Raw genomic sequence first — 18,703 nt, 5'->3', positions numbered from 1 at the left:
GCTGATGATAAGAAGGCTTTGCATGTATAAATGGGTCTTCACTCACATCTGTTTAATAGGTTAAAAAACCTAGAGACAAGTCTGATCCCTCTAAATTAATCTCTGCCTACTACCTACATAGAAAATTAAATGCCTTAAATCACCACCTTAGAATAATGAAGAAGTGAGTTCTGAAAATACAACTTTTTGGTCAAACTTCTGGTAGTTAAGAACTGAAGATGAAAACTCCCTCTTATTCTTACCCACCCATAGCCCCATCTCCCAACAGCACCTTGTATGTTTAGGTATATTAAAGTAGCATTTATTAAACAGTAACTATAAGCCAAGCACTGTGCTTGGTGCTGCGGATATAGAGATTAGTAAGACCTAAGGAACTGAGAGTCTAGTCAGAGCAAGCAGTGAACTGGCAGCCTGGAGGAGAGTCCAGCAATGAATAACTGGCACAAGGCATACAACTGGTAGACATTCTTTTATAACTCTGAGTCAGGTAAGATACATCAAGCTTTCTCTCTGTTATTTTATTAAATCTTCATTAATTCCCATAATCACCCCCAAGGTATTGTCATTCCTTATTTACATAGATGAAGGAATGGAAGAGACACAGTTACTTGAGGTTAAGTAACTTGCCTGAGACAGATAAATAGTTTCACCAAGATTCAAACTTAGATCTGTCATATTGCATTTAATTGACCATTGCTACTTCTAGAATTTTTAAATACCCATTCCCATTTTAATTAGTTAATTGATCATATATGCTACCTTTTTTTTTGAAGACAGTGTCTCACTTTGTTGCCTAGACCTCCTGGCTCAGCAGTTCCGCCTCCCGAGTAGCTGGGATTACAGGCATGTGCCACCACACCTTTCTGATTTTTGTATTTCTTGTAGAGACAGGGTCTCACCATGTTGCCCAGATTGGTCTTAAACTCCCAGGCTCAAGCAGTCCTCTCACCTCAACCTCCCAAAATGCTAGGATTACAGATGTGAGCCACTACACGTACCCTTTATTTTTAATAGTAAAAGTCTACAAAGCAAATTAGTGAAAGACATGTCATATAATCTTTTTCCTAACTTAATTTTGGTGACATCTATTTGTCTCTCATATCACTTAAAATCTTAAACAGCAGTATGAGCTTCCTGGATGCATAACTGCTTTTCAGGAGAATTTCAGGTGATTGTTATATCATTCTTGATCTTAACTCCTTCATCACAATATTCTGTCATCAACACTGAACATGAAATGTTGGCAACATGTTATAAACTTACAAAATTGATGATGTTTAGCCACACCAAATATTAAGAAGATATTGAGGAAGGTGAATATCTGCAGCTATTGCCCAACAGCCAGCCCTTAAGGCTAGCAGCAAGAAGGGGAATTTAGAAGGACAAAGTAATCTTTAATGAACATAAAAAACGAACAGAGATTACCTATTAAAGAAAAAAGACTAAAATATTTAGGAAAATGTCATGTAGATTTCTTAGCATTATCAAACCTGGGAATGACATGTCATTTATCCTGGACTTCAGAGAGAAGAATTAAAGCCTGGAAAAGCACATATGTATCTATCTTTGCTATACTTGTAGTTAAGTAAGAAATCCTCAGTAAGAATAAATGTTATTTAATCCTTTTAAACTTGGAAGCAAATTTAATGACATCAAAAACATAAGAACAACATAAGAACTCCCAACATGAGAACTCCCAATATGAGAACTACAGATAATATAAGCATTAAAATTAAATATATTAGGACATTGCGATAAAGTTATACCTAAGTTTCCTGCCATGGGAACATGTACTAGATAGCAGATACTATGCTATCATAAGGTAATAATCACAGAATACAAGAAGCACGAGAGTTTATCTAGTCTCATTTGCACTTACTTTATTTCTTCATTTAACAGATTATGTATCAAACAACTTCTATGTACTAGGAGTTGTTCTAAATGTTGGAGGTAAAACAATGAATAAGATAGATATGGAACCTACTCGTGGTGGTGACTACAGACAAGTTAACAGTCAGTTACAAAACAGTGTGACAAGTGCTTCAGTCCTGTTTGAGGAAATATAGGTTGCTATTTGAGCATACTGCAGTCTTGGTAAATCAAGAGAAGTCTTTCAGGAGAAAATGACATCTTGGCTGAGTCTTAAAGGATAAAAAGAACTTAGCCAAGTAAGGATAGTGAGAAAACGGGATAAGTTTGTACCAGGTAGAGGGAATATCACAGACAAAGGACAAGAGGAGAAAGCATTGTGGCAAGAATTTAGACTATGAAGAAGGGAACAGCGAGAAATAAGAGAAGCAGGTTCCAGATCATTCGGGCTCTGGCAAGACAAGTAGTTTAGGCTTTCTCCTAAGAGCTCCCAAGAGCTATTAAAGGACTTTAAGCAGAGATTTGCATTTTTAAAAATCATTAGACCATAATGTGGTGCTAGTACTTCAGTAGCCTTTCGTAGGTAATCTGAAATGGACATTCCCTACCTACTTCCACACTGCAGTGATCAGCGTCAGATTGATTTTTTCTTATTGAAGTGTTAGTATGTATGGCCTTAATGATTAGAAAGAAAATCTGAGTTATGAATTGACAGCAATGCAAAATCATTTGTCAGAAAACCATAGAACACTGGGACCTCGTCATTTTATAGATGAGAAGATGGAAGCCCAAAAAGCAAAATGACCTGCCAGAGTGGCAGGTGCTGCAGGGGCCCAGTCAGGCCTGTCCTGCTTCTCCTGACACCTTGCGTGGGCATCTTTCTAAGATGCTGCACTGGCTTCCAACCTCAGGAAGGTTTCAACGTTGGTCAGATTTTACAGAGGAATGAGGGCAGCTGTGTTTAGAGTGGTCAGATTACTGATTCTGGGTTTTTTTGCTTAGGAACCTTTCACAACCTTCTTCCTCAATGCAAATGATGGAAAATTTGACCATCCAGATCGAACCTTCTCGTCGGTTGCAAGGTCTTGGAGAACCAGTCAGAGAGATACTTCTGATGTAAAGGTAGGCACTTTTATTTGTTGATATTAATTGGATTTCAAAATATGTCAAAATTTTGATTTTTAAGTGGACGCATAAGACATTTTACATTGTTGCTTTATTCCATCATATTAAAATTATATGTTAGGTACATCTAACCTTCAAGGAAATAATTTTGAGCATCACAGAAAATGATTCAGAATTCTTTTATAGCACTCAGTGAAGGTGTTTTCATTATTTCAAAAAATTCCTGTCTAATTTAGATGGAATAATCAGGAGATGGAAAGAAAAGCCCTTAAATTGCCTTTCCTGCTGTTAACTCAATATTTGGCCCATTCCATAAAACACAGCAGGAATTGGATTTGACCTTAATGTGTCATATTGTTATAGCTTGCCCAGCTTTGGGTTTGCCTAGCCTGGGGCAATTAATAAAGCATTAATGACAAGACCCATTTAAAATGTGGGCTTTTCTGTATGGCCTTAGCTTTTACTTGACTGCGCCTGGGGGTACTGCGCAACAATACACATTAGATTAAACCAACACACACACAATATCCAGGAACAGCCAGAGAGCAGAGTAATTTTACAGTTGGTACTACTGAACTATTGTTAAATACCAAGATTTGTTATTCATTTATATAGGCTCTTGTTTAAAAGAAAAGAAAAGAAAAATTTTGTACTGAAAGCAATAAAATATATTTGTTCCCTCATTTTTCTCCCTGATAATAAGATTACATGACCAGGTTATTACATGTGTTTTTTATTTTAAGCCCTTTTTCTTCAAGGCAAGTTTTCTTCCCATCACTGTCACTCAACATAAAAATGTTATGGTATCATTCCATTTAGGGTCTTAATCCAACAAAAGATAGTGAGTTAAAGCCAAAATTACCATTTGCATATTTATGCTTATCTATTGCAAAACATTTATAAAAGGCAATTACAGTGTTACTGAACTATAAAAAAATCAGATGAATATAACTTGAGCTCAAAGCAGGAAACAGAGAATGGAGCCAAGTAGAGTATAGCATATCTGTGTGTTTTATTTGTTGCCATCAAAGTTTACATATATAAATATTAATTATATATACAATATATTCACATTTGGAAAAAAGTAAGAAAACTTAACCTACATCCTTACTATATTAAATTCTGAAGGACCACATTTTTCTCCTAACAGTGTTATAACTTTATTGAGAAATTAAACTCTAAAATATCCATAAGCCATCATTTAAACTGATTTGCTACCAGTGAACTCAGGGAGGGAGTCTGTTTCTTATTTAATAACACTTGGAGAATTAATACATAAAATGGGAGTCCATAGGCTCTCAATGAACAGTAGTTTCTAGAATTAGTACAATGTTCAGAAAAAGCGCTAAGTATTTTGTATGTGAATTAAGTATTCTTATCTATAAAAGAAGGCTTCTTATCACATTTAAGGTTATTTATATCTTCAGTCAGAGCTATATCCACATTATATCAACTTATTTCAAATAAAAATGTCTACTCACTGTAATTCAGATATGACAAAAAAGAAAATTGGCTTTTCAGATTAATTCAAAGATCTACTCTCACATGGCCACACACATACTGTGGTCAGTCATTCTAATTTATGTATGTAGATGGAATTTTAGACTTTACTTACTATCCTAAAAACTTTTTTAATGCTTTAGACCTGCAGTCCCCAACTCCCAGGCCACAGACCTGGACCTAGAGCTCCACTGCCCTCCCAATCCCCCCCACCACATCCATCTGTGGAAAACGTGTGTTCCACGAAAGTCAGAAGGTGGGCGCAGCAGGAGGTGAGCGGTGGTGGGCAAGGGAAGCTTCCTCTGTATTTACAGCCGCTCCCCTCAACACCACTCACATCACCACCTGAACTCTGCCTGCCCACCCACCGTCCCTGGAAAAAATTGTCTTCCGTGAAACCCCTCCCTGTACAAAAATATTGGGGACTGCTGCTTTAGACCACCAAGTTACATGTCAGTCTCTAATGACCAATGCCTTAAGTTTTAACACACGGTTAGCAAAACAATTACTACTCTTAGTAACATATTCTTTACTGCTAACTCAGGTATTATTTTAGAGGGAAACAATATTGTATACTTTAATCAATATATTTAATCATGAATTTAGAAAATTCTCAAGTTAGCACCAGTTATTACCCAAAAAACTTATCTTCTTAGCATTCCTGTCATGAGAACCCTCAACTCTGATGCTATAGAGAAAGATGAGGTGAGCCACCACTCACCTCCTGCTGCACAGGCCCCCTTCTCACTTCACGGAAGACAATTTTCCATGGACGTGGAGGAGGGTTGGAGGGAGCGGCAGAGCTCTGGGACCCAGTCCCTAGCAGGCCATGGACCGGTAGTGGTTGGTGGCCCAGGGGTTGGGATCACAGGTCTAAGACTTTTCCCTCTAAATTCTCCCAGATGTTTTCCTATTCAGAACCTTTTAAGAAACATTTACATTTTGTTACTAATTGTATTTTGAGGGTTCCTGGGGTCACATCATCCTGGAGAACAAAGACCAATGTGGCTTTCACTAACTTGGGAGTTTTTTTGGGTTTTGTCCTCAAGCAGCCATACTAAACATGAACATGTTTCCCTAAGACTTATCAGTTCATAAGAAGCTCCTTTCCTCAGCCTGGCATTACATGGGTTGCTCTCATTTTCCATTCTCTTGCCACCACTCCTAAACCTTTCTGACTGTATGATAATACATCTTTACTATCTTACTGTGTAGACCTAGCCCTTCCTTCTTAAAGGCTGCGTGCTACATACATGTACAATAACTTACTTATGCAATCTCCTGTTGATGGACAATTTGCCTTTCTCTCTGATATTATAAACACCAGGACAGAACATCCTACACAGACATGTTGTGTATGTAAGTAAAGGGCAGTTCCTGTTAAGGGCACTGCTGGCTCAAAGGCTATATGCATTTTTAAGTTTTTAAGATATTGCCAAACCGTCATGCCCCAAAATGATAATTCACTCCCTGCAGCAGTGCGTGAGGGTGCCTCCTTCCCCTCCACCCATTATCACTATTGTAAGAAACGGGAACTTTTGTAATCCGGTAAATGAAATATGGAGTTGTCTTTGTTTTGGCTTGCATTTTTCTGAGTGAAGATTAATATTTTTCATGTATTTATTGACCTGTAAACTGTGTCATATTCTTTTGCTCATTTTTCAGTTGGGTCTTTTTCTTATTGATTTGAAAAAGATTTTAGAAATTGCAGAAAGTTACAAGTATGGTTTCTCAGTCTTTTAGCTTTTTTATGTTTCATTTAATGTGTTTCTAAGTGTGTGTGTATGTGGCCAGGCAAATATATCTTTCCCTCTATAGCATAAGAATTGGGGGTCCTCGTGACAGGAGTGTTAGAAGATAAGTTTTTTGGGTAACAATTGGTGCTAACTTGAGAATTTTCTAAATTCATGATTAAATATATTGATTAAAGTATACAGAGTTTTTTTCCCTCTAAAATAATACCTGTTCTAGCAAGGAAGAATGTGCTACTAAGAATAGTAATTGTTTTGTTAACTGTGTGTTAAAACCTAGGCTTTTATTTCTTATTCCTAAGCTGTTTTAACACAGCATATAATATATTTGTAAGGAAATGTGTTTCCATTCCCAGAGGAGAAAAGTATCTCTGCAGTATCTACTAACTTAGTCAGATAATCATACGAGAGAGAAATAGAATGCAGTAGATGGCTTTATTCTGTCACTCTCTATTAATGTCAGCCTCTTCCTGTGCTAATGAGCGCAAGCTGGGGAGAAGGCATGCTGCTGAACTGACCTTTCAGGAGAAAGGTCTCCGGAGTTGAGTCAGATCAGTTAGTTTGTCCTTTATTATTATTTTTTGTTTCTCTCCTCTGTATATGGACTTGATAACAATGACATTCAACTTACTGAAGTTCTTATACTAATTCTCCTTAATGTCTTCAAAAGTTGTTATATTACTTTTTGAATAGCTACGGAGATGTCAGAAAAGGTAGCCGTGACAAAATGTCATTAAGGTGACATAGTGTAAATTAATATAGTTAATGGAGGTGCTCGCCACTGACTCATTGACCCATTATGAGCTCTCACGGAATTAATGAATGCCAGGGCATCAATCTTTTGGAAAAAAGGAAGAAAAGAGATGGCAGCTTTAAAACCTTGCAGTGAATTATATTAGAAAAGTAAAACGTCTGGGTTGGATTTGATTTCACTAGGAAGCCATAAAACGGTATGCTCTCTCAGCAAAATATATTAAACTGAAATGTCAGCTTTGATGCAATAGGTATACAATTATGATAGTGTTAATAGTGGTCTTCTATCATTCTAAGACATACTTTCAAGTCCAATTTCTCAGCAGCTTGAACTTGTCATAAGCTTATAAATTAGAAATTGTGTTTGAGGATATTTTCTTATTTTTGACAGAATGAATATAATACTATTAACTGTACCGTGGGGTTTTAGTATAGCTGTTAAAATAAACTAGAAATCACATTTACAGATAGAAAATGCCTGTTATAATATTCATTTTGCCGTTTCTTGAATAATATTTGGTGTTTTTCTATACTATTTTTTATTTAGGAAATTTTAAACTACTTGGAATTTTTCCTTAAAGAGAAGCTTATTAACAAAGCTATCAATGGGAAGAGAGTAAGCAGAACAGCAGTTATTTTAAGTAGGCAAGCTAGTGTCTAATGTGCCTCTGTCGGAGCATGCTAACATGTTACAGTAGAACCCATTTTTTGAAATAATATTTAATAGTTTACAAACGTGCTTTTTGTTGGTTATTTGATACAGTCCTCAAAACAGTCCTACTGAGGTGTACCTATCATTATCACTATTTTCTAAAGGAGGTTCATAGATATTAAGTGACATGCTTGGTCAGGTAAAGAGGAAGCCAGAACTATCACTGAGTCCTTTCATTTATTTCAGGGCTTCAATTCTTCTTCATGGCCATGTAATCATATCCAGGCACTTGGATAATTTTGGAGTAACTGACCAATCAAGTTACACTTTACTTAGTACTGTGTAACAAACCACCCCCAAATTTAATGGCTTAAAAAAGTAATAATAACCATTTATTTCTTCACAATTCTGCTGTTGAAGCAGGTTCCTTGGGTACAGTTTGCCTCTGATCCACATGGGAGCAACAGGGTTGGGTATTTGGGTCTAGAGGTTTCAGAATGACTCCACTCACTTGTCTGGTACCTTCCCGAGGTTGGCAGGAACAGCTGAGGACTAACTAGTACACTTTGTCTTTACGTGGTCTTGCTAGCAAGATCACCACACTCCTCTTCATTATTGCTGGCTTCCAAGAGGATTTAAAAAATGGGAGCTGCAAGGCCACTTAATGCCTACGCCCAGAAGTCACATAGTGTTACCCACACAGCCTTCTGTGGGTCAAAGTAAGTCACAGGGCTAGCCCAGGTTAAGGGAGAGGAGAAGTGGACTCCACTTCCTGATGAGATGGGTCGCAAAGTCACCTTTCAAAAGGTGGAGGTTGAAGGGATTATTGTGGCCATCTTGGAAATAATCTATCACATCCTCACTCCAGTCAGAATCCGCATTCCTCCCCCATGTAAAATATACCCAACTTGTCTCTGGCAAGTCTCGACACGATGTTATATCAGGCTCAAAACCTAGCATCTCAAGATCTGCAGCAGCTCCAGACAGATAAGAACACAGCAATTCCTAACTTGAAAACCTAGGAACTAAAAAGACCAGACTCAGCATATAGTTGTAAGACAGGAACCAGGTAAACCTTGATAGACATTCTGATCTAAGAGGGGAAAGTGTGGCAGGTACATAGCAGGCACTGGTTCATAGCAATTCTGAAATCCAACAAGGCACAGGTTGCCAGTTTCCTGGACTACAGGGGCAGGGACTGACTGTCCACGGATTAGGGCTCAGTTCTGCTCTCTGGGCATGTCTCTCTAATTTATTGTTCCCAGTGGCTCCTGGTTACATCCTCAGAGACCTTAGCTTTTCCTTCAGAATCATTCTTTTTTTTCCATAAGAAATAGACCTGTTTACAGCTAAGTATGTTTCTCGGCATACTTCCTGACCATACAAAGTTGAGGACAAGGCCTCATTTACCTATATTGGTACAGCAGCTTTGAAAATTTGTGGCCTTTCTGTATCAGATTATAGTTCACTATTAGAAAAAACTCATACTCACAAATCCTTTTGAGACAGGATTCTTTCAGGCTATAAATTAAGATGCTGTCTATAATGCCCTTAAGATTCATAGAATCCTTTTGTGTAGTTGTGTAACGCTATCTTAAGTTTCACTGAGCTGTTATAAAGGGTTTTTACAACCACACCCTTGATTTGAGATTTACCCTATGGCCATTATTTTATTTGTAGCACCTTGGAATTGATGTTTGTCCTGAACCTATTTCTTACTTTGAGAATCTTTAGCTATCTGAAAAGATTGCCCTAGGCCCTTATATTTTTCAAAATACTACTTTAAAACTGAACAGTTTCTTTCTTACTTCCTCTCTCTCTTGCAGTACCTTGTCCATATACCATTAAAACAAACCAGTGATCACTTTAAGCATTCTGCTTGGAAATCTGGTTAGTCAGAACCACAACTTCATAAGATACTCTGTCTGAAATCTTTGCAGGAGATGGTCTTGTTAATTTTCCACCACTACTCCACAGGTTGCTTGTCTCCTGCTTCCAGTAATAACTTCCTTACTGATCTTCTAGACACCACCCTTCCAGCCTCCACCGCTGCCTCTTCCCAGAGCCAATAACCACCGGTTTTATGTTTTTATTCCTTCAGCACTCCGCTTCAAGGCTTCAATTTCTGTTTCAATCATTTCTTACTGTGTAACAAATCACTCCAAAAATTATAGGCTTAAAACAACAACTATTTATTTGTTGGCAATTACGCAGTTAGAGTTAAGGCTCAACAAGGACAGCTCACCTCTGTGCCACACGGTGACATTGGGGCTGCTTGGCTGGCTTTACTCACTTGTCTTGCGCATCATCTGAGATGGCTGGAACAGCTAGGGACTGTCTGGACATGTCCGTCTCTCACATGACCTCTCTAGCAAGGGAGCCACACTCTTCATGTGGTATCTGGCTTTTAAGAAGACAACAACAACAGACACTGCCAGACCTCTTAAGTGTTAGGCTTCCCCAGAAGTCCTGCAGTGTTCCTCTGTCACAAGCCAGGACATATACAGAGGCAAACAGGAAGGAGTATAAAGTGGAAATGCCAGAGGGCTCTCGGGATGGGAGGGACTCTTACAACCATCTCAGAGAAAACTCTACAAGTTACCAATTTTAAAAAAGTTTAAGTTCCAGTTTGGTTTATACCATTCTATTCAACTTGATTGCACATTTAGACAGAAACCAAAATCCAAAGTGCAGAAAAGATATAAAATGTATCTGATTAGTCTAAGTAACATATGAATTGGTCTATATATTTGTCTACCTTAAATAACAAGATTCAGAAAATATGATTAAGTATAGAGCTTCTTGGAGCCCAGAGTTTGAGAATGGCCAGCAGGGAGCACAGATTCAAAGTGCCCTGTATATACACTCCCATTAACTGCAATTACAAGTGCGTGAATTGGCAGTTTCTAAGTTGTTCACAAAGAAGTTACATTAAAATAACACAGGCTGTTGATTGGCTACTCATTGTTCTTTGTAACACAAATCCTAGGAACAAGAAGATAATAGTTGAGGCTGCTAGTCAGGAGCAAAATACCTTTGAATAGTTGCCCCTAGGCATGGGTGTGACTGAAGTCCCCACACTCTGTCTCTCTGGACCTGATAAATTTTTAATACCTCACGTAGCTCACACTGCTCTGAGCTATTTCTTTTTCTCATATTTAATAAAAATACTTGCACCGTCTGAATTATCTATGTAAGCATTCAGATACAAACTTCCAAATGACAGAGCTTTTTGCTGAATTACAGGATGCAGTTTGGTACTGGGTACACTCAGCAGTAATATTTTTGAGCTATAGTCTTAAAAAAATTGATAGAATATCTTCTAAAATGTATTTTATATAAAGCCATGAAGTGCATTATTTTACAAACATTACTCTATTTAATCCTTGCTTCTACTGTATGAGTTCACTGCTATCATCATCACCATTTTCCATATCAAGAAATTAAGTTTTTCTTCAAAAGGTTAAGAAAGCTGCTCAAGCTAGCAAGAAGTCTGATTTAAACTCAGATCTTCTTGACTCTGACGCACATAAAGTAGCACTTCCCTAACTGAGAACGGGACAGTTCCCAAGCTGCTGTCTGCTTTTATCTCCAACCAACGCATAGCCCTGAGGTTCCTCTACTTTAATGAACAGTTGGAAAACCAGGGCCTTCAATATTTATTATCAATACTTCGTGACTAATATTGAGGATATAGTAAACAAGCAATACTTCAGTCCTTTTTAATTCCACAAATATTTATGGAGTACATATTATATGGCAGGCACCATTCTTAGCAAGAGAGTGGTGTGACAAGTCAGCAAGACAGACAAAGTTTTTACTGTCACGGGATTTCCATTATAGTGGGACATGCAAGCATAAATAAATAAAATAGAAAATAACAGTTGCTGTGCAGCAAATTAAAATAAAGTCATATAGAATGATGGAGTTGCTACTTTAAAAGGCCGAATAGAGAACGTAAGAACAGAAAGCCTGGATTTAAAGTGTCTGGGTTTGAATCCTGGCTTTACCACCTATTTGCAGTATGGCCGTTAGCAAATTGCTCACCCTCTGTTTGCCTCAGTGTTCATGTCTGTAAAGTGAGAATAGTGAGAATAACAACCTCGCAAACCTTTTGTGAAGATTAAGAAAATACATGTAAAGCACTGAGAACAGTGCCAAGCCATGGCAAGATACTATAATAAATGTAACCTGCTCCTTTAAGATCGAATGACCAGAGGTCACATTGAAGCTGATTCCGAGTCTTGGAGCACAGATGTAGGAATTGTCCTCTTCTTGCATATAACCAGTTGAATCTCAGAGATGAAACTCTCTAATTCTTTGGTTTTTATTTTTAAAACAAATCTTTTAAATAATGTACGTGGGAATGTAAATTATATACTAACATCTTACATTTACATACTAACTTTAAATAAAAATTGCTATTCAAAACAAGATTTAAAAACAATAAAAATGAGGCACAAGAATATGCACCCACTCTGCCGCTTCAGCTGCTTCTCCGTAGGATATTTGTGATTTTACTCTGTCTTCCTTCCCCTTCAGAAAACCTCAAACTGTGCCCAGCTCCAGACTTCAGGTTCAGACAGCTTTGGTCACTGATAGCTCTAGTGTTTTGAAACTTCTAGGGGCCTTGCCAATAAGCTGCGCTGCAGGGATTTTTTCATATCTGCTTTTAAAATGTGTCTGTTCAGTGATTGTTCTCACTGTGAGAAATCTGGAAGAGTTTCTTCTTCCCTTCAAACGCCAAGCCTCTAACAGCTGACACCAACATCTTAGTTAACGCACTAATTTATGACGGCATTCTGGTTGGCCAGATAAGAACAGGCTGAAGAAACCATCTTTAATTAGGAGGTCGGTGAACCTGAAGGCCCTGATAACACTACTTCTTTCTGTAACTGCCCCAATTAGAGCCCCCTCGAATGTTCCTCCCGGAGCACTGTCCTTGCATCGTGGCAGATCGTTCTAGGCCTGGCTTTGTTCATGCTGGTGCAGGCCAGCATTTAGTGCCCTTCCTTCTAGTGGCCCTCCGGCCACTTCTGCAGTTTGGGAACAATTCTGCTAGCAACTTTAAAACCGACTTTTCCTATATTTAAATTGAACTGTCTTACACATTTGAACCTTTTAAATATAACTTAAATAAATGAGATAACTTCGTTTAAAAGGCAGAAGTTTCCCCTCAAAAGGTGCAGATTTCATTTCAGGGTTCATCTTTTTCTTTTATTAAATAAAGTTTTTCATTGGCTCTTTTCCTAGCATGAGACATTCTTCCAACCATATGCATATTCCCCAGAAGATTTCTAGTGATATTAAAATAACTTCATCTAATATCTCCAATAGTTTAATATTTAATGAGTACCTGCTACATGCCAAGTATAGTATCAGGAGCTATGAGGGATTCAACAAAATGTAAACCTCACAAAATGAAGCTTGAAAATTTGCATTTGCCCAAACTTTTATTAATATGAAATCCTATGTTTCTTGTGCCTTTGTGAATATAATTTAATGATATCAGTGAAATTGTATTATAGTAGTAAGTTAATAATAACCATGTTATTTTATCTGACCCTATACCACAGGAAAGAATGGGAAATAATATATGGAAAACATTATAGAGTGTCAAGATATGGTAGAAGATAAATTAAGACTCTTTGGGATGTTTAAATAAAAAATAAATCTATCTTGCTTTATCCATGTAGATATACATCCCTTTCTGTCCTCAAGGAAGCTTCTGTAGTCTAATTTTACAGATAGCACATGATCACAAATAACTGATGAAAGGCAATAAGGGAAATCCCTTATTTACGTGAGTCTGTTACATATAATAATTACCCTCCGACCCGAGCAACTGCATGCACTCACATTCCTTCCTTCCTTTTGGACCGTTTAGCATGTTCTCGCTATTCCATGTCGCAGAATGACTAGGTGACATACGACATACAAATAGCAATGGTCTTTGCCCTCTCTTCACCTTTTTCTAATTTTCCATGTTTCCTCAAATATTGAGAGTAAGAAATGAAGAAAACTGTGTTTTATATTAATGCATTGAAATCATTAGATAATAATCATTTCTAATTCAATATAAATACATACCTGTGTCATGCTTTAATTTAACCATGTCAATTATTGGCAAATAAGCCTGTTTGTTTACTTTATGTTCTTTCATTCTGCCTCTTTTCCATTTCCCCTTTCACATTCAGATCATTGAAAATTTACATTAATTTATATTAATTTCATTGGAATTCTTCTTTCCCATACAGTTCATTGTAGCGTTGATATCTTATACATAGTTTATGATTAATACACATTTGTGTCTCCATGTGAGCCATCTCATTCCGTGTCTTTCTACACGTGCCTGGGCCCACCTTTCCATGACCCTGGCAGCTCCATTGCAGATTACCCTCTTGATGATGTCCCAGTTTGTCCCTACTCTCCACACTTGACCTTCTCTGTTCCCTCCCATCCTTGCTGCTGCCAGCTCTCTTTATCCCCACAAACACGTATACCTCATCTCTACCCTCTCCAGTCTATACTTTGTCACACAGTATCTTGCTATAAAACAAATTTGATTCGGAAACTCTCCTTTAACATTTTTGAACCACTAAGACAAAATCCAAACAGCCTGCTCTTTCTCAAACTTCCTTCATCACCTGGCCCCATATGCCTCCCACCAGCTCACCCCCATCTTGATCTACTCCTAATATACCCTTCCCAACTACCCACACTCAACAATAAAAACTTTTAGGTTCTTAAAAATCAGTTCATTTCTATATCAGATGTATGCTAAAGTAACATCAACCTCATAGTAGACATTGTGCATCAAACACAAGTTTGCCTTGAATCCAGGTGTTTATGCCATACTTACATACAAGTAACACAAAGTGTCTTTGCATCCAAGTTATTAACAACCTACCATTCCAGGGGCATGCATTAAATATTTAAAACCGGGTATCATATTGCAAGTCATCACTTTATTGTGTTAAGTGGTAGGTATGCAAATAATTTATTTTGTCAAGTCAAAAAATAACATACGAATCTCTTTATAAAAATCATATACTGTAATTACCAACATAGTCAAAAACAAAAGTAGAAAATATGTGATTTTAACAAATATTGGCAATGACTTTTTTAATTTGGATAGTTTGTTAATAATATTCAGAAAAGGGTTTTGAATAACAGACTTGTTGATGTAGCTTTACATATTTGTTTACTAATGCTATTATAAGTTAATATTATAGTATTAATATTAGTATAATAGCATTATACTAATGCTATTGTTAATTTGCATACCCATTTCTCATAATTAATTTATGGTAGGATAAGATTGAAAATGGATAACATTTTAAAGGATATATCATAAACATACATTTTTAAGTAAATTATTCAAGAGAAATATTTCATCTTCTGTTAGACTCTTAAATAAATAAAATTAAGTGAAGAATAGAATTAAGTAATGAAATATTGGCTTTAAGTAAATTGTTAATTTCATCTATAATTATTAAGTTATAAGTTAACAGCTTTATTCAACTAATTTTTATAAAGTGGTTTAATATGCTACATGTTTATTCCTGGCAGGAACTAATTCCAGAGTTCTACTACCTACCAGAGATGTTTGTCAACAGTAATGGATATAATCTTGGAGTCAGAGAAGATGAAGTAGTGGTGAATGATGTTGATCTTCCCCCTTGGGCAAAAAAACCCGAAGACTTTGTTCGGATCAACAGGATGGTAAGAGAGATTTTGCTTTTGCTTGAACTGTCATCAGAAAGATACCATATTCTATAGTTTGGTTTCGTTTTGTTTTTAACTATTATAAATTGCCACTTAACATCAATAAAGACAAGGTTAAAAATTTAAGAAAAAAAAAAAGCATTTTACTGTAGTCTTTTGACAGCATTCCTTATTGTAGAGTGGATTTTCCTTTCATGAGGACTAATAAAGGAATGGTAATTCAGTTATCTTTGCCCCATTGGGAGAAGGCAATCAGATGAGCATCTGTTGGCTAATATTACATATTCTAAAGTGCTTAAAATAAATGCCCATTCCTTATTTTGTCTACTAGCTAAATCTGTACACATTTTTCAGTCACAAAAATATTCAAAACAGAAAAAATTACATTTAGAAGGTATTTATATGTAGGAAATTTAAGTTGTGAAACATACTTTATGATGTAATATACTTGACTTCAAGAGAACACGTTTCTCATAAACATTCTTAGGTACAAAATGTCATGACTTGTGAATCTGTGTGACAAATATCTGGGTGTTCAAACAAGAAATGTGTAAATAGTATGTTTGCATGTGGGAATTTTACAGATTTTAATATATTTTTACCCACGTTTAAGGAGATTTTAATCTCAATGTGGTTATGGTACATGAAAATGAACTACTTTGTGAAACAACCTCTCTAGTGTACTGTTATTCTTGGTCATTTGAGGAAATACATGGATAAAACCAATGACTCAGAATATATTCTTAACCCTGTTTCACTTTACTCCCACTTGCTTTTTCCAACTGTCTCATAAATTTGTTTTTTTGTTGTTGTTTTTATAGTTCATTTATTTGAATCAGAATCAGAGTCCACATAATGTGATACAGTTCACATATCCCTTACTCCTTTTTTTTTTTTTTTGAGACAGAGTCTTGCTTTGTTGCCCATGCTATGGTGTGGCGTCAGCCTAGCTCACAGCAACCTCAAATTCCCGGGCTCAAGCAATCCTTCTTCCTCAGCGTCCTGAATAGCTGGGACTACAGGCATGTGCCACCATGCCCAGCTAATTTTTTCTGTATATATTAGTTGGCCAATTAATTTCTTTCTATTTATAGTAGAGACGGGGTCCCGCTCTTGCTCAGGCTGGTTTCGAAGTCCTGACCTCGAGCAATCCGCCCGCCTCGGCCTCCCAGAGTGCTAGGATTAGAGGCGTGAGCCACCACTCCCAGCCCCTTACTCCTTTTTCATAAGAGCTTTATTGAGAGATAATTTATATACCATATAATTCACTCATTCAAAGTAGAAGAAGCAGTAGGTTTTAGTATATTCAGAGTTGTGCAGCCACCACCACAATAAATTGTAGTGCATTTTTATCACCTCACAAAGAAACCTTATACCTTTCAGCATCTCCTCGCTTTGCCCCAATTTCCACATCACCCCCCCCAAGCTGGCCCTAGGCAATCACTATTCTACTTACTCTCTGTATAGATTGGCCTATTCTGTACACTTCATATAAATAGAATAATACAACATGTGGTTCTGACTCCCTGCCCCCTAGTTTTGTGTAACCTTTTTTGGACTTCACTGTCAGTGACATGCTCCCTTCTATTTTCTGTCTCTAAGAAATATTTTACTTTTAATATACTTTCTTTTAGAAAGCTATTGCTTATGTAATAGACCTATATTTAAAAGCATTATCGAGATAATCTATGATCCATTCTCCCCACTTTGAGAGAATGTCATGTATTGTACAAATTTTATGTATAATCTTTCTCACTTTTCAGTCTGTTGAATTGGCGCTTTATCTTCAAGTATGTGGAGTTATTTCATACCACCTCCTTGAACAATAGATTATTTTTGCAATTTATATTTGCAGTGTGAAGGGTTTATACTTCAGTAACACGTACTTCCAAAAAGCTCTACTTCTTTTTAGAATTGGTAGTGTTTATCATTATAGTATACTTATATACTTGAATGTTGGCTGTAATATCAGTGTAAGGATACTAGCTCTACAAATGCAACCCTAGACACCCACTATATATCAAAATCTCTCAGTCCCATCATTCCATTGTGTCTCCAGAGACCAGAACTGTGCCTGGCACATAGCAGTTGGTTATTAAATATTTCTGAGTGAATGAATGAATGAATGAATCATGGATAAGGAGTAATCTCATTGCTGTAAGCACATAGTCTAGTTAAGTCCAAACTAGTTAAACTGAATCCTCCACTCAGGCAAGCAGAGTAGCCAAAAATCAGTTTTTGTTGCTCATGCTATTGACCAGAAATTCTCATGTGGTACTTGATACTTGATTATTTTTTTAACATTCATAAGGTATCTCCATTTTACAGATAAGAAACATGAGGCCCAAAATTGTTCCATAATTTACCCAGGGCAATCAATGACAATGGTAAATTGTAGATTCCAGATTCAAGCATAGGAAAGTTTTTAACTCCTAAATTATACTCTTTCCAGTACATCAACTGCCTCTGATATTATCTCTTCTTTCTGAAATTCCTTGATATTATTGAAACTCTACTTTTAGGTTTATGATTGTCAGTTGAGATCTTATTTTTTTTAACATTATAAATATCGTTCATGCAGATCATTCACACATAAAGATTGTACATTCACCAACCTTAACCCTGCATTAAAGAGAAGTAGAGTAGTTATCTTTATTATTTGCTAGATATTTCACATTTTTTAATTTGCTGATGTTTAGACAAGATTAAACTGATTATTTACAGGAAATGTGTATGGCAGTTTTTAGACTTCTGAATACGTAGCAATGCAGGCTGTGTTAGCAGGAGGCCACTCTTGTTTCTTAGCCCCAGAATGAGGTCACATTTCCAAGTAGGAGCATGCTATTTTCAGTGGCAGCCCTTCCATGATGTGTATAGCTACTTTAGTAAAGGGATTCGCATTCTTAATAAAAAACTAAAAATTTGAGATGAAAGTTTTAGGATGAGACAAGGTTTCCCTGTGATACAGTGAAAGGACTCACGTTTTAAAAAATTGGGAAAATGGCCTCTCATGTATACTAACTATCCCACCTTGTCTTAAGTGTGATAGTTAGTTAAGATGGTTCAATTAACTAAATTTCATTGTGAAAAGCATAGGAACATTTGGCTTTAATAATTTCAGAAGCAGTCATCTCTCCAAAGTCAGTTTCTCATTAAAATGATTTAAGCAGAGATTTTTGGTATTGGAAAGAAGTCATCAGAGAGATTGTCGGTGTGTGTGAATGTCCTCCTTTAGTTTTTGCAACAACTGCCTTATTACTAATAGCAAACTTCAGAGAGAACAAAAGCACTTAACAAAATTAAGTATTTTAACTAATACTCAATT

The 18,703-nt window shown here is 36.6% G+C and overlaps 1 protein-coding gene across 13 annotated transcripts in view; it reads left to right on the top strand.

Annotated features, from left to right (window-relative positions):
• Positions 1 to 18,703, top strand: part of NBEA (neurobeachin) — a 582,638-nt gene that overhangs the window by 506,109 nt on the left and 57,826 nt on the right. For all 13 annotated transcript variants that reach the window (XM_076009491.1, XM_076009489.1, XM_076009488.1 and 10 more), the window contains 2 exons: positions 2,872 to 2,991; positions 15,223 to 15,375. In XM_076009491.1, the coding sequence (XP_075865606.1) occupies positions 2,872 to 2,991; positions 15,223 to 15,375 (273 nt within the window). The remainder of the gene's footprint in view (positions 1 to 2,871; positions 2,992 to 15,222; positions 15,376 to 18,703) is intronic.

The sequence above is a fragment of the Microcebus murinus genome, chromosome 13 (genome assembly GCF_040939455.1).
Source record: "Microcebus murinus isolate Inina chromosome 13, M.murinus_Inina_mat1.0, whole genome shotgun sequence".
Taxonomy (NCBI): domain Eukaryota; kingdom Metazoa; phylum Chordata; class Mammalia; order Primates; family Cheirogaleidae; genus Microcebus; species Microcebus murinus.
Note: the sequence above shows the minus strand (reverse complement) of the source record. Positions and strands in the feature narration are given on the sequence as shown.